This window comes from Poecile atricapillus, chromosome 1 (assembly GCF_030490865.1).
Source record: "Poecile atricapillus isolate bPoeAtr1 chromosome 1, bPoeAtr1.hap1, whole genome shotgun sequence".
Lineage (NCBI taxonomy): Eukaryota > Metazoa > Chordata > Aves > Passeriformes > Paridae > Poecile > Poecile atricapillus.
This window is the reverse complement of record NC_081249.1, coordinates 70,282,714-70,299,857: the sequence shown is the minus strand read 5'-3', so window position 1 is coordinate 70,299,857 and position 17,144 is coordinate 70,282,714. Positions and strand designations below refer to the sequence as shown.

Below are 17,144 nucleotides of genomic sequence, written 5' to 3'. Positions count from 1 at the left end.
AGTGTGTAAATTAATAGCCAAAACCCAAGTAAGAAACCAAGCAATTTAGCACAGGCTTCTGTGATGAAAACAAGAGACATTGCAGGATTTTATGTTCACTGAGTAGACAATGCACAGCAGTTAGGGCAGTGGACAGGCAAGGTAACTAATTCCACGTGCAGAGATTAAGGCAGTCTAAATAGAAGTGTTTTGTCACTTGCAAAATTAAAATATGTGCTAGATGCATGCTTGGTCCTACATGACTACCATTGTTTTGAATAATATTTAGTTTGAGAATTTCCCCTAGGTGACCACCAAAAGAGGTTATATTGAAGATCTATGCTCATGGGAGATTACTACACTCCTCTACAACATCTACAGCAACAACTTTTCATTGCCTTCAGCACAGCACCTCAGCTCCCAGTATATTGACAAATAGCAACAATTGCTTCTTGGCAAACGTATTTTCTAACATCCACTGCCAGAATTATCTCTCTAATTTGCAGGTTTCCTTACTGAAGGTTCATGTGGCTCCTAGATGCTGGACAAGCATTTATAATTTGTATTTGTAATCTCAAGTAGATAAATAATTTCCATTTCTTAAGAAGCTTCACCTACTTCCCTCATACAAAAAAAAAATCCCAACCAACAAACTAAACAACCATCTGCTGCCTTCTCTCCCTCCACTGGATTTCTCCACTGTCCTTACTTGGCTTCTCAAAAATACTTTGCCTACCTGCATTAAAGGTTTCAATAAAATTGCTAATACCAGGTAGTGAACCCACAGAGGAAAGTGGATCTTCTTCCAGCTACTCTATTATTTGCCAGACTCCCACAAATAACCCATTTTATCCCTTCCCCTAGTAAGAGGCTTGCTTATTCCTTGCAGATTTAAAAGCAACAAAACATTAAAACTGACATGTATTTGTTGGCAACTGCCACTGTTAGGAATGATTGCATGGCAAAATGCATCTAGAGGCCATAAGGCAGCCTGTACATAGATGCTGGTTTTGTTTGAAATTCTCTATAATGCATTATGAACTAGGGCTGTACGACACCATTTCAGGTAAGTATAATTTACAGTTCATCTCTGCATGATAATGGACAACATTTTAATTTGGCTGATCCTAGTCCTGACAACTTAAATGTTTTATTCCCATCTTCACTTGGTGCAAACAGACATTTCCTGGACATCCACAGGTAACTCAGGAAGCAAGAGTACCTCTCCTGCTGCACTGCTTGCGTCTCACTGCTTCTAGTTCTAGAAAGAACTAGAAACACATCTTATTTTCCAGGCATTAAGTGTTGCCCAGCAAAGATACTAGTATCCACTCAGCTGAGAAGCTGGACACAACACCTGATTTGCTTTCATCATGACAGCTTTTTCACCTTTTTTTTTTTAAAGATAAGAATATAAAGAAAGCCGTAGGCAAGCTTCTCTTTTCTAGTCAAACAAACACCATTCCCTGAAGTGAATACTAACTTTTCAAAGACCTCTTTTTCCTTGAGTTTTAAAAACACAGTTTCCTATAAGTTTACCCAATACATCTGAAGTTTTTATTAAAGTTTATCTAATAAATATGATACCCACTTCAATTACTAAAAATAATTTTAGTAAGAAAACTCCACAAAATCATCAAGATTATGTTTCTTTTTTAAAATTAAACCATACCAGTAATTTCCCTAAAGATTTAGTGATACAATAGATTTCTTTTATTAATATTTACAAAACCTATTAACTCTGTCTATTGAACAGCATATTTTGTCTGTCAAGCCCTGGATGGAACTAGGACTCCCTTGAGAAGCTGGTAGTATTAAACCTACTATACACAGACCAATTAAGTTTTAATAACTTGAAAAGAAAATACAAGTTTTTGAAAAGTCAGCCAGTTAAGCTGTGAACCTATCCCCCCTTTCCTTATGTTATTTACAGGTAAGTAGTGAAACATTAATTCTCTAACCCAGTAGTGAAACATTAATTCTCTAATCCAGACAAATATTACTGTACCAGCCTGGATCTCACAAAGCCCCTTAACCATTAATTATCTTTATTCATCCACATTTTTCTAGAGTTCTACTAAACCCCATATCCAACTCCTGTGCACCCTGAGAACACAGAATTCTTGAAGCCAGGCAACTTTGGTCACCATTAGCCAGGTAAGTGGTCCCAAGTTATACCACAGAATTTGATACCTTGTCTTTCTACAAACAGCTGTATCTTCTTGTTTCATTGAATTCTATACTCTAGACAAGAACTTGAATTACTAATAGACAGCAAATTCCTCAATCTTTCAAATCAGAGGAAAAATTCACTGTGGCTAGCTTGAAAATCTGAAGTACACAATAAGCATACATAGATACCACCAAAACTCAACATGATGGAAGCTTCAGGAGAACATCTGAATCACCACAGCTCTAACACTCCCAAAGCTCTCCAAAAAAACACTATATTCTAACCCTCCAGAACTGTGACCTTTAGGCCCAGTTAGAACATGGGTTATAATATTTTAAGATTTGGGAACTAGCTGGAAATTCAAGATATCCAAATCAGTTTTGTCTTAAACACATGGAGAGGAGAGATTGCAAACACTACTTAAGATGTGTAGAGGGTAAGTTAATTAGAAACACTTAGTAAATACGAAAGAGCAACAGTAATCCTCTAACATCACTATGTCAGTTAAAGAATTAGAGATAGTGAGAAAATGCACCTTGACACATTCTTCCATTAAAGAAAAGCTTACAACAATTGTGACAAAATTATATAAAAATCCTGGAGATTTCTACAAGATTCCTCTGACTGGTTCTACTCTATGCAGAAAGTTAAAAAGCAGAGGGAACTTATAGTTAGTCAGGTATTAAATTCATACAGCTGCAGAACTGCTTAATTCTAGTTTCTGACAGACCAATCAACCCAGAGAAATTCTGTGGGATGCTTTCTATCTTCAACCAGATGTAAAACATCTTTTTTTTTTCCTTAATTCCCCTGTGAAGGAAATGTATTCTTTTATGTGACTAATGAGAAGGCTTGGAGCAATCAAGCTTCAGCTGCAAGAAAGAGTCTCTAATTATTATGAAAAATGAAATAATCTTTAAAAAATTATTTAACAAAGTAGAAACCAAGTCAGCATTATAGGAACCACAAAAGTAAGACCACAGATACCTATGTCTCTCTGTTTTCTGAATACATGATCAAGATATACCCTGTCACCCTGAAGCAGCTAGTTCTCTACTGTCTTCATTAAGTTCACACTGCAGATTAATAAATCCTATTGCTTTAGGCTGGCTCCACACCAATAAAGGAAGACTGCTTATTCTTAAAACCCCAGACAAACTTGCATGAACAAGTTTCCACCAATGAAAGCAAAAGATCAGATATGAAAGTATCTTGAAGAAGAAAGCACTATTTAGTTCTTACCCCTCAATACAAAAGACAAATTTTAATTCTTTCTACAGATGTGCAGTATTAGCCACGCCAATTAAGAGGATTATTATCCAAAACTTATCTATAGATCAGACACCAGCTTCATCTTTTTCCTCTAAAATTGCACCATCATGCTTCAATATCAGAAAAAACTGCATTTCATGGGTAGTGTCTCATTTTAAAAAATCCATTTAACGTTTGATTACACATCCTTATATTTCCATGGTCTCTTGTGCTTAACAGAAATAAGCACATCAGTATGCTGCAGAGAATCCCATCTTCAAAGCCAACAGACACTTCCCTCACCATCCAGCTGAAGCCATGCTTCTATTGTTACCCACACAACAGAAAACAGATCTGGATAGTACTCTGTGATCATCTATTGATATAAGCCTTCACATATGTAAAGATCATTAGCAATTTTAAGAGAAATAGCGTTTGTTTGCAGTCATTTTCCTCTAACATATGAGAACTTTTACAAACGAGACAGCAATTTTTAGATGGAATTCAGGGAACACATTCTTCCTTTCTATTTTTATGTAATATGATCTATTGTGTCCTATAGCACGGACAAGGCATCAGCCCACATCTGCTAAATACCAGCTGCCTAAAATTGGCTCGTCAGAAATGACCACTACTACAACTTTAAATATGAATGGAAAAGTTACTTTGAAAAGTGTGTTTGAGCTTCTTAAGAGCGTTCCCTAGCCTTCCCACCGTGCAGTTTCCACTAATAGAAAGAAGAGTTATTCAGTAACATTTTCTTAGCACTCCTAAGGGTCCTTGCATTCCTTCAGGTCCACGTACCCCCACTTCATCCAAACCAACTATCACAGTGCCAGAAAACACTAACAGAAAAAACAGCCACAGATAAGGGAGAACAGTCATTAATGAATTCTGGAAAGTGAAAAGCAGGATGAAACAAAAATACCAGCCCAACTCATTCACCCCTCACAGCTCAAACCTATTAGTATAACTTCCTGAAAAAGTGGTAATCTAATACTTAAGTTACACAGTGCTGTGTGTACTTAAACCTACAGGTCTAGGTAACACCTATATTCTTTCATTTATAATTCTACACAGTACACTCAAATCAAAGCAGCTTTTCACACTAAGAACTGTATATTTTCCACATCCATACAATTAACTTTCTATGCAGATTAGCAAATACCTGGAGTTATGAAGGATCCTATTTGTTCCTCAAAAACAAACAAAAAAAAACACTAAATCCCTTCTACCTAAAATTTTTCAAGACTTATCTGATTACTAGACTCTGTTCCTTATGTAACTACTTATTAGCTTGATGTATATTTCTAGATTAGGAAAAACAGAAATTTAAGCAATAGTAAAAGCTTTGTACAATAGAATGTGTATTCTTTCCCTGGCTTTCCTAATTAGCTTCCTTTGGAAATCCCCAGTGGTAGAAGTGCTGATTACAATTCCAGGCTGAGTGGTAACTGGAGTAACTTACTAGCCACAAGGCACTAGAGAACTGTTGCAGATGCCCCTCTGAAGGGGAGCTAACCCTTGGCTCAAACTGAGCTTGCTCACATTGACCAGTTTTCCAGAATATTAACTTAGTCTGAACGCATGTGGGCAGATGATAGCAGGGGAGATAAAAGCCCCAGCCTCCTCTCTAGTGCAACACACAAGATGTACCTTCAAAGCACTTACATGGCATTAGCAGTACCAGGCTTGTTCTTGTCTTCCCAGCAGTACCTGCATACCTCATTATCTTTTAGTACAGCTGAAGCACACCTGGTAGCAATGCTTTGGAACATTTAGAGTCTTAGGTAACTTTTGGTTTAGTCTGAAAAGCCGACAGTACCTTTCGGCCTATTCTTTGGGAGTAATCAGCATGACAGCACCGGCAGGGCATAGGCATCCCTTCTTCCACAGGAGAATCAGGATCTCAGAAGATCCTGAGAACCTTCAAAGTTTTTCAGAGCTTCACAGGCATTGTCTCCTGTTATGTTGCTCGAGAGTTTGAAACACAGATTTACAAAAAAACGCACATGGTGCATATGCTGAAGAAATTCTGTAGGTGAAGGTAACACATTTCTGTGCAAGCCACAATGCTATGCAAATCTTTCTGAGAAGTCTAGTACAGAGGACTCTGCTGGAACAATGCTCTTTGCTCAAAGACAAATGTGCTGAAAAACAAATTTTTAATGGCCTTCTGCTTATGTCCTTCTCCATTACACAGTCTGAGTTCTCACTGGTTATTAGAAAAGATTTTTGACAATAACCCAACAAAACCTGCTATTTCTAGCATATGGGTAAGTCCAATGGCCAGGTCAGTGCTTTACTTCTTAAGAGATCCATGATTCCCAGATCTACACATGTATCAGTATTTAAATACAATGAATAATAATGCCTCTCGAAGATCTCCTTATGTTTTTAACTCTTAAGAAATGTGGGAAAGAAATGTGCCAATTAAGAATGAAGATCATGAAAGTAATTGGATAAATCTAATATTCTCAAAGTTAATACGTCTTCCTTACAGAACCTTCACAGTAATGCTACCCCACAGAATAACTAAAATAAACTAACAACAAAATAACTGAGATGTCTAGGTCCTCATTCTTCACTGCTGGAATATGAAACATTGCTGCATGTAAAAGCTTCCCTACAGATACTAAGACTATTTGGGAACTCTAGACACTCACTACAGATGAGTAAGTTATACTGTGAAACTATGCTTGTTTCTCAAGAAATACCATGGTGGCACTAACAGGTACATCCCAACAGTGAAGCATGCCAAAGGTACACCTGAACAAGTGGAAAAGCAAGGAAGGCCAGCTTCTGCTTACACTTCTAGTCATGTCTTCCAAAGAGATGCCAGCATTGAGCATTCTTACACAGGAGTATCCATTTGCTGTTACTCACACATCTGTCTATAACCCAGGACGGTCACTCCTGGCACGCGAGCTCTGCGGAACACGCTCACAGGGTAGCTCCTTTTACATCAACAGGATTACTTTACAGCAAAATACTACCCTCAGCTTCAGAACTGAGTCCCTCCAATGTTGTCCTTCCACTACTGTTAAATACAATCCCATGTGATAAGCAACTGATACAGTTCCCAACTCTCCTTTCTATGGGATTTACGAGGAGGAACACACACAACATTCCTTGGCTATAATATTGCCTCTCTCATTAGATGTTTTCCAGTCAGGGGCTCTCTGGTCATCCAATTTCCCTCCTTCAGGTACCCTTCTCACTGCTCTCACAACTCAAAATTCTACAAGATGCTAATGAAAGAAATTTTTCCAGGTTAAGAGCTGCACATTAAGGCTTTATGACGTTCCAATTTAATTAAACAGAAACTGAGTCCAAGAATTACACTCAAAGTAAATGTCATGCTCAAAATATTCTCATTTCAAAAAGCTTTATTAGGAAAAGGAAAAACAAGTGAGTATATGTATGCATGTGGTAAAGTCTGTAAGGGATAGACATTTGCAGATTATTATGCTAAGTTTCGAGAATTCAGCTGAATCAAGCTACGGATTAGTCTTTTCTATTCCCAGGAGCTCCCTGAAGAGAAAAGAAATGATTGATTTTTCCTCTGAACTGCATGATTTAGAAAAAATCTTATCTCTCAAAACCAAGCAAAGACAGTTGTTCGATCACATCTCACCTGCTGCTGCATGCCAAGGAGCAGAAGTGGGAGGGAAAAGTCACACAGGGACTGCACAAAGGGGTAAGTGTATCAATTTTTAAAAGCTCTAAGCTCAACTTGGATCTTGTAAAAACTCATTTTTAGTATTAATAGATTTCAAAGGTGGAATATATTAAATATAATGCTACAGAATTTCAGTGTGAGAACCTTTGATTTTAAGCTCACTTCAACAGAAGTAAAAATTTTTGTTGGAGGTGCAGCACAAAATAAATATTACTATGGAAATCTCATACTGAAAAAATGGCAATAAGTACCTAAAGACATGTTAGAACAAAATAAATAGAGGCAATTATTAACAAAACATAAGTTCTATATACAAATGTATATAAAATCCAAATGTACATTTAAAATGGCAATAAGAGTACTTTGGAGATAACTCATTTACTTTTTTCTAGATTTATTTTAGATGGAAAGAAAGAGTAATACAAGGCATTTTTGATGTACCAGTTCAGAAGCTCCATAAGTTTGTACTCAGGTTTTAGAAAAATATAGGTTCTCTGAGCTAAACTATCATTGATCTTCAAATTCATGATGTATCATATGATAACATTTTCTTCAAAGGCCAGCAACTATATGTATCAATAATGGGTTTCTTTTCTCATCTGATATGCCATTGTTCTCCCTTTCCTTTTTTTTTTTTGTTTTTTTGTTTTTTGTTTTCATAGAATCATGGAAAAGTTAGAGTTGAAACTGACCTTAAAGATAATCTGATTTCAACCTCCCCTGTCATGAGCAAGGACACCTTCCACTTCACCAGGTTGCTCAAAGCCCCATCCAGCCTAGTCTCGAACACCTCCAGCGATAGGGAGTCCACTGTCTCTCTGGGCAACTTGTTCCAGTGTCTCACCATTCTCACAGTAAAGAATTCCTTCCTAACATCTAATCTAAACCTGCCCTCTTTCACCTTAAGGCCATTCCCCCTTGTCCAATCATTACATGGCCTTGTAAACAGTCCCTCTCCAGTTCCCTTGTTGGCCTCCTTTGGATACTGCAAGGTGCCATAAAGGTCTCTCCAAACTCTTCTCTTCTCCAGGTTAACAGCCCCAAATCTCTCAGCCTGTCCTCTTAGCAGAGGTGCTTCAAACCTCTGGTCAACTTAGTGGCCCCTCCTCTGGACTCATTTCAAGAGGTCCACTTGTTTCTTGTGTTGGAAGCCCCAGAGCTGAACACAGCACTCCAGGTCAAGTCTCACAAGAGCAGAGTAGAGGGGGAGAACCATCTCCCTCGACCTGCTGGCTGTGATTCTTTGGATGCAGCCCAGGATGCCTTTGGCTTTCCAGGCTGTGAGTGCACATTGCTGGGTCATATGGAGCTTTTTGTCCAAACAGCCCCAAGTCTTTTCCCTCAGGGCTGCTCTCAATCCATTCTCCTCCCAGCCTGGACTTGTGCCTGAGACTGCCCGAACCCACATTCAGCACCTTGCACTTGGCCTTGTTGAACTTCATGAAGCTCACACAGGCCCACCTCCCAAGCCTGTCCACATCCCTCTGGACTGCATTCCTTCCCTCCAGTGTGCCGACTACACCCCACAGCCTCACTGTCATTGGCAAACACGCTGCGGGTGCAAGGTCATGCTCTGAAAGCTTTCACTAGTTTTTATGTTTACTGACAAATTTCCAATGCCATTTATAGCTGGATTCTATAAGCAAAGTTTTCTACACACAAAGTTATTGGAATCACATCAAGGCAACTGGAAAATAACAGCCGGTGATACTTTTGCCACAGTAGTATTACCCTCTTCAACCAGATTTGCAGACATCCAGTAACTCCTCTGGTACTCCAAGACACAGGCTTTGCATCTCCCATCCAGTCAAGCTACCAATTCTAAATGCAAATGTCAGATGTTGCCTATTAAAGGTACTTTCATCTGTCCTACAAATATCTCTAATAGAAACCAGATATTGAAGTGATATTTAATACTGATATGTACACTGAAGCATACAAAATGGAAAGATATCTCCTGGGACGAATCATTGTACAAATATATGATTTTTCTATTTAATTTTGGTGTATTTATGAGGCAACCATGGCAGAACATTTTTGATATTAGGTCTCAAAAGCTACTGTACATAGACAAACTCACAATGCAGGTGTGGCTAGAGCTGTCAATACTGAAGATGCAAAGAAACAAAAAGCGGGTTTTCTTCAAACATTATTCCTATATCTATACCTTAAAACTTAACTATATTCCTGATGGCATGCTGTAGATTTTTCCAGTTTGCAGCAGAATCAAACCCATGCACCTAACAAGTTGCTCATTCGGAGACCTCGGTTTGATTTGTAAAGTTTGTGACTGAAGACCTCTGGAGTACACTTTACACAATACACCTGTGTTTTAGCATGAACTGTTTATCCTGCTACCTCTAAGGGTAAGCAAGAAAAATTCAATGTGAAAGCCTGACAACTTTCCATCTTGTTAGCAACACCTCCTTCAGTCAAGAATTACATCAGAATTTGCTTACTTACATCTAGTGAATCTTCATTGACCAGGATGAGAGACATACTCTGTGAAATGAGTCTGCAAGAGTACCCTGCAAGAGGGAAAAAAAAGACAATAAAACACAAGGACTTACTTTTAGGAGGACTAAGGTTCAAGCTCAACGTTAAAATAAGCACCAATAGGTCAAATGACTATTTTTTGAGCAGTTACTCCTATCAGGCAGACTGCTGGAAACATTGGTGTATAGGACACAATCCAATATGACAGATTTATTTGAGACACAGGCTGCATTCTAATAGCATTTTCAAATACATCACTTGCAGTGTTTTAATTAAAGAAAACATTGTGTGAACTGCAAGCAGTAAATACAGCCTATAGCCCTGCATCAATTGTTTTTTTTTAAAGTCTACATGAAGGCAGGTTTGCCTTCAGCACATGACAGGAACAGATCTGAAGGCACAGTTCCATCTATGCCAGATGATTGGAAGTGCACACATGTTTTCAGTCGATGCTACTCAGTTCTCTTAGCCCACACAAAGCTTACATGAGCATTTTTTACTCCTGAGTGTTCAGTGTGGAAGGTTCTGAGCTTCATCAAGAAGTATAGATCAATGACGCTCAGAGCCCCTACCAACTCCTATGGACACAAGATAATTGGACAAGATTATTCTTAGTGTGGGACTGAGAAATGAAAGAATGAGAGCACCCAGAAGGCAATTCTGTACATTTCCTAGGACACCAAAATTCAAAACAAAAACTCTCAAGACAGAAAAAAATCTTATTTTTTATAAAAGTTTAATCATTTGCAGAATAAACAGGTTAATTATGCTCCTATTAACAGCAAGAGACAAATACATCAGACTGACCCCACTACACTATCCTAAAAGCTCATGCAAGTTCACTTGGGATTGGCATAGTGATGTCAGCTTCATAAAATAACAGAGAATTAATTTATTTGAAGCACCTTTTATTGCTCATCTGAATTACATGGGAAAAGGAAATTCAATACAATTCTTGTTTATTTCTAATTTTTTTTAGAGAAATTAATTACAGCAGTTTAAGAAATTGCTATCTAATAAAATGGGGTCCTGTGAAGTCTCTTTTCCTAAATGGAGACTGGAGGGTATTGCGGTATATGAGTAATGTCCCAGTGAAGAACCACTGCAAGTCTGACAGATTCAAAGGCTGAACACCACAGTCACTGTAAAAAGATGAAGTGCCTCTTTCCATATCTTACATCAGCAAGAGAACAACTGAGGCATGAAATCATCTGTGGGATTCTTGGTTCCTTAGAAAGGCCATACTGGGTCAGCAATTGCAATGCAAATCATTTCCTCAGGCTACAGAGTTTTTATAATTGGGCTAGTTTTGTAGGTATAATCCAGGGTTAACATGTCTGCATGCATGACTTCTGTCAAGAAAGTAAATCCCTCTACCTCCTTTGCGGAAGACATGCTTGTATCATAGCCAGGCACTCTCAGGCCGCAGGTTTGATTACCTGCAGAAGTTCAGTTTCTCCTCCATTTTCACAGCTGTGTGGGCTATGAATACCAAATGCAACCTTGCAAATACATGCTAATGAGCCTAAGTTTAATTTCTGCTTCAGACAACAATACAAAATGACACTGAACTCACACCTGTTGGGAAAACGATGAAATATGTTCTAATGAATGCAGCCTACAACATGAAAGCTTTGCAGACAGCCTCTGATTCTGCCTGTGATCAAATCTCAGGTGGTAGTATAGAACTGAGCAGCAAGCCTCCAACAGTTACAGACAAAACACTGACTTTTTTCTCAAGTCAGTTTGCCATTTTTAAAAGTTAGTTCCAGGCTAAAAAAAAAAACTTCCTTATTTTTATTGAGAAAAAGAGAATATTACATACTTAAGTACTTCCCTCCATAACAGGTTTATTCTTTCTCTAGGCTAAACCAACAGTCTAGTGCAGTAGGCTGTTACAAATTCAGCATAACTAATTCAAAAGGATTTTCTAGTAGCATTTGATTAGAACAGCAGCTGCAATAGTGAGCTGTAATTTCTAAACCACTGCTCGCTGCTTCATTTTACCTCTTCCAAAATGAGCAAGATGCCATTCTAGAAGTCCAGCTGGAAGAAAAAAGATTCTTGTGGAAAACAGTTGCTCTGCTGTGCATCTTGGAAATTATGGACACAGAACAACTTATCCTGTAACTGAAGCTATTTTGCATCTTGCCATCACATTAAACAGAAAGATCAAGACTGGAATAGGAGAATGTAAGTCAAGTCTAACAAGGGTTTATAGGAGATCTAAACATTATGTTAAATTTCAAGACTAAGATGATGTTAAAATCTAGCCCTACTATAAAGCAAAGTAGCTGGCAACTGTAGGAGTACAAGTAGTAACTTTAGACATTTCTAGTAATACTTTAAAGCTTTATAATAGTTTTGTAATAGTTATTACTGGCAACACTAACATGGCAAGCAAAAATGCACTCTAAGATAAGTATTTTTGTCAATGCTTCTGAGTAAAATAAGATCAACTGCTGGTTCAAAGCGAGGTATAAAATGTCAACCCACACCTGTAAGTTGATATCTAGCTCTTTAGTTTAAAAGTCTGACTAAAAGTCCATGAAGCAGATGAATTAGGTACTTCTGGGACTTATTTTCCTTTAAGTGTCCTGGGAGAAAGACTGCTTGAACCAGAGTTCAAGATCATAGCCCACAGGCACATTCATACTGCAGGCATACAGAATCCAGCATCTGAGGGAAGGATGATTACCCTCTGTGTTTAGAGAGGGCACAAACGCCCTGTTCAAACTTTGCATAGGGATACAGGCAAGTGCACTGGCATGGCTTGTCTCCTGAACTGAAATAAAGCACAGTTCACCAAGAAGTGTTCTCATGTCTGAACTGGAAAGATAGGGGTCTGATGGATGTACTGTTAGACGGGTAAGGAATTCGCTGGATGCCTGCATCCAAAGAGTGCCAGTCAATGGCTCGACACTCAAAAGAAAACCAGGGATGAGTACAGTCCCTCAGGCCAGCCATGAGACTGGTCCTTCAGTTATCTTCACCAGGGAAAGAGGGACCAACTACACCTCATCAAGTCTTGAGGAAACATGAAGCTGAACAGTGGACCTAAATAACACTGGAGAGAAGTGATGCCACCCAGAGGGACTTTGACCCACTTGAGGAATAGGTCTATGAGAACCTAGTCAAATTCCACAGGGCCAAGTGCAAGGTCCTGCACCTGTACTGCAGCACTCATAAATATCTATCAGGACAGACTGAGGTATGAACAGACTGAAAGCAGCCCTACTGAGACGTACCTAAGTGATGAAAAATTGAATATGAGACTCTACCTGGAGTACTCTACCCAGCACTGGGGGCCCAGCATGAGATAGATATGAACCTGTAAGAGTGAGTACAGAAGAAGGCCACAATCAGAGGGCTGGTACAGCTCTCCTATGAAAACAGGATGAGACTTGGGGTTGTTTAAGCAGAAGAAGAGATGGCTCTGGAGAGACCTTTCAATACATAAAAGGGAATTACAACAAAGGCTTAGAAAGACTTTTTACCAAGGCCTGTAGTGGCTGGTCAAGGGCCAGTCATTTCAAACTGGAAGATGGTAGGTTTAGACTGGACATAAGGAAGACATTTATTATGATGGGGGTAGCAAGACTGGAACAGGTTGCCCAGAGAAGTTATGGATGCTCCATCCCTGGAAGTGTTCAAGGTCAGGCTGAATGGAGCTTTAAGCAACCTGATTTATGAAAGATGTCCCTGTCAGGGAGGGAGCAGAAGGACTGTATCTTCAAAAGGTCCCTTCCAACCTCAAACCCAAACAACTGTAAGGCAGTGCTTGCAGCTATCTATGCACACCCTAGGTAACAGCATTCAGCTCAACTTCAGGGACTGGTTCATGGTTCAGGGAAGGACACACTTGAATAAACACTATATGCCCATTCCCAGAAAACAAATCTCTTCCCAGGGAAGTGATTGGCTGGAAATACAGCAGTTCTGGTGTTCTGTTAGTGTCCCAAGCACCAGGATGGTGGCAAATAGAAATCTACCGTGGGTATTTTTGTCTCACTTAAAGGCAAAGATGAGCCAGAGTCTGCAGACTGTTGAAGAAAAGGATGAAGCTGCAAGTTAAGCGCTCTATAGTTCTTTGCAGGCCATGCTTTAAGATGCTTCTGAACCTGGAAGCCTCCCTTTCAAGAGGTAGAGTTAAAATGATTGATCAGTATTAAAGCTTATCATGAACACTCTCCTCACTTGCAGAACTATCGACTAGCACATGGCTGAGTGAAAGGCTTACAGCCACCCGAGGAAGGTCAACCATTACTCTCCAGAGAAGTCAAGAACACCATCCAGAGACAAAGACATACAAATTCTGAAAACCAAAGAATCAAGAGGAAACTGGAAGAACAAAGTACTCCAGCCCCTTGACAGAGCTGCCAAGAGCTGAAATGCTCTTACACATGAGCTCAATACACATGCATGTCCATACGGCAAGCAAGAGTCAATAAGCGTAATCTCCAAACACAGTGAGAAAGTGAAAATGGTTTTTACTCTCCCCAGACAGCATATTTATACCTGAAACATATAGTATACACGTGGATTGGGTTTTAAGTTGAAGGTTTATTACAGTTTTATTAGCTTACACACAGAAACTGGAAGGGTGCCAAATGTTTATTCTTTCAAGTCAATTTGAATGTGAAACAAATTAAGTTAGAGTTTTACTACCAAATTGTACCTTAAACTAAGGGATAATTTAAAAGTTTTAAGTGAGATTGTTATTCTTCTCAAGTTGCTATAATAAAAGAAACAACAAACCAACAGATTTAGAGAAACCTGGAAGTGACTCTCCTTCACAGTCTTCAGAATAAGCCCATTTACTAGTGTTCAAGGTATCTGCTATTGGCTAATATATCAACTTTTTTCAGGTACATCAAAATGTGTAGCTACATTTTTTTAATTAGTCAAAAGATGGTGTTTCCCTTCTCAAGTTAATTACTGTTTTTAAAGAAAGGAAAATCTGCAGATTGTGATTCAAACCAGATAACCAGCCTTTAAACAAATTGTCTCCTTAGACCATCCACTATATTTCTACTACACATCTATCAGTTCAGCAAGTTATTTCACCTCTTGGTACCACTTTCAACATACAAAGATACATGAAATTTGATCTGGTTTTGAGAAGCACACAAAAACTCTAGTCAGTCAAGCAGACTGCATTCTGAAACTTCAGTGAGTCAACCAAAACGGAAAAAAAAATTTAAATAATACAAACCAGACTAAAACAAAAAGGCAAATGCCCAAATTTCCCAAAAATAATCTATGTTCATTTACAGAACATAATTGATAGAGAATCTTGAATGAGTTTGAGAAAGCAGCCTATGCTGTTAAAGTTCCTTTTAACCTACACTTGTACATCTCAACAGACTAATCTGCAAATCTAAATGCAATTGTGGAACCTTAGCAACATATGTTGGCTTGTGTTAAAGGAGCTATTTCTTCAGTCTTTCTGAGCTCATACTGACCCTAATTATATGAATAATGTGACCAATTAAGCTTTTTACATTTACAACTGTACACAGACAGGTCTGGGTGGATTTCAGGCTGTTCCTAGCAGAACTAAAATGCACTTTAACTGAACTTACTTAGGTGAGATGTCAAATCACAAGAGTGCAACTCTCTCTTCCCCTCTCTGGGCAGACTTACCAGGGATAGGGAGAAAAACAATCAAAAAGCACACAAGAGCATCATGGTATTCTGTTGCCAAAGATGAGACATTTGGGAGGTGTGGCATGACAAGGGGTGTGCCTACATCAGGATATGTCCCTTTACCAAGTCTTTACTACATACTAACAGATGTGCTGTAAGGGGACAGCAGGGTCAGTTGTTGAAGCTTGAATAATCCACCTACGTTCACAGACATGGTTTGGAAGATGCTGTAAAACTATACATGCTTTGCACTATTGTATTTCCCATTGTATCCCAAACTCCATTCAAAGGCAGTCAGTAAGAAAAGAAAAAAAAATAAAAAAGCTCTAAAACCATTTTTGAAACATTAGCCTGGTAGAGTTCTCCTATTACCATCAGAAAGCAGTTACATATATTCATTCCATTACAACTGCATTTGACCAAGAGCAGAAGGGTCCCTTTTGCCTTAAAACAATAATAATAAAGGAAAAGAATATAGCCTGACACTCTTAGTGAAGACTTCACTACAAAATCTCTTCCCCAAGGCTGTGCCCTGCTACCGAGGAACCATTTTATAAGCAGCAGGCCTGATTCTATTTCAAAACCCACACAGCACATCTTGGATGTGACCTGCTACATAGCACACAGATTCAGAGTAAGCAGAATGGTGGATACCTATATTGAGAGCTGTTTCCTGTTTGTCACCTGTCAGAATCCATATCTTAATTTCTGCCTTTATTAGTGTGGCTATTGTTTCTGGAACACCTGCTTGCAGGCGGTCTTCAATGGCTGTAGCTCCAAGAAGCAGCAAATCCTGGGGGAAAAAAAAAGAAAACAATCCCTCAAATTCTTTTAAGATAAACCTCTGTTTAGAACATACTCAAAAAAGGAATTAAGCCAGCATGTTACACCTCACTGCTAATAGTGCACTTTGACAAGCAATATATACCACAGTACATTTCTAGTGTGGCTATTTTACTTCTGTACTTCCTCTGCATACAATTCACATTTCAAGAGGTATGGAATGGAACAGAGCGTTTTTCATCAGAAAAATGGCAACATTTCAAGAATAATTGATTGACATTATAGTTAGCCCAAAGTTAGCCTATAGGTGACCAGATATACTAGACCATTCACTAATCACCATAGCAACATGATGAGTAGTCAATTTATATCTCACAAAACAAGAATTATTTGGCATCGCATTATTTAAACTTATTTCTGCCTAGAAAATGTACATACAGACTGGATACAATCATTCAAAGCAAAAATTATTGCAACTATTTATGGATCTAATCCTTACATTTGTATAATACAAGTGGTATGAACATCAATGAATCCAAGTATCTCTAATCAACACACAGATGTCTGCCAGAAATACAAGTCCCATACAGTGAATTTAATACTACAGAGTTAGTCGTATTCTCAGGCAATTCTAAAATAATTGCTTGAGGAGATTTGGCTATATTACAGTAAAAAAAAAAAGAAAAAATAAAAAGACAGGCAAAAAAACAGATAAAAACCTTGTCAAAAGATACAGTCTACTCAGAATTTACCACTAAAAGCATTTTTTAATGATTCCTTACACATGTTCAACTTAAAACAGATTGAAATAAGTTTAGGTATACTGCATCATTTCAGAAATTGCAGAGAAAAAGGCACTATATTCTATTCTTCGCGGGAACTAAAATAATTTAACAGAAATGAAGACAAATTAACATAAGTAATAAGGCAAGTTGCTGTTGTTCAGTCTGGGAATGATGAGGCTTCAGCATGATCTTACTGTGGCCTTTCTATATAACAAGTGGGCTTATAAGAAAAATTAATAAAGACTGTTTACCAAGGCCAGCAGTGGCAGAACAGGATGTGATGGTTTTAAACTGCAAGAGGGTATATTTAGTCCAGGCATAAAGAAGTGACTTTTTTATAATGAGA

At 38.4% G+C, this 17,144-nt stretch overlaps 1 protein-coding gene across 2 annotated transcripts in view; it reads right to left on the bottom strand.

Moving 5' to 3' along the window:
• The window catches only part of ATP8A2 (ATPase phospholipid transporting 8A2), a 319,093-nt gene that overhangs the window by 213,793 nt on the left and 88,156 nt on the right, over positions 1 to 17,144 (bottom strand). For both annotated transcript variants that reach the window (XM_058827389.1, XM_058827399.1), the window contains 2 exons: positions 15,885 to 16,023; positions 9,549 to 9,613 (listed from right to left, as the gene is read on the bottom strand). In XM_058827389.1, coding sequence (XP_058683372.1) covers positions 9,549 to 9,613; positions 15,885 to 16,023 — 204 coding nt within the window. The remainder of the gene's footprint in view (positions 1 to 9,548; positions 9,614 to 15,884; positions 16,024 to 17,144) is intronic.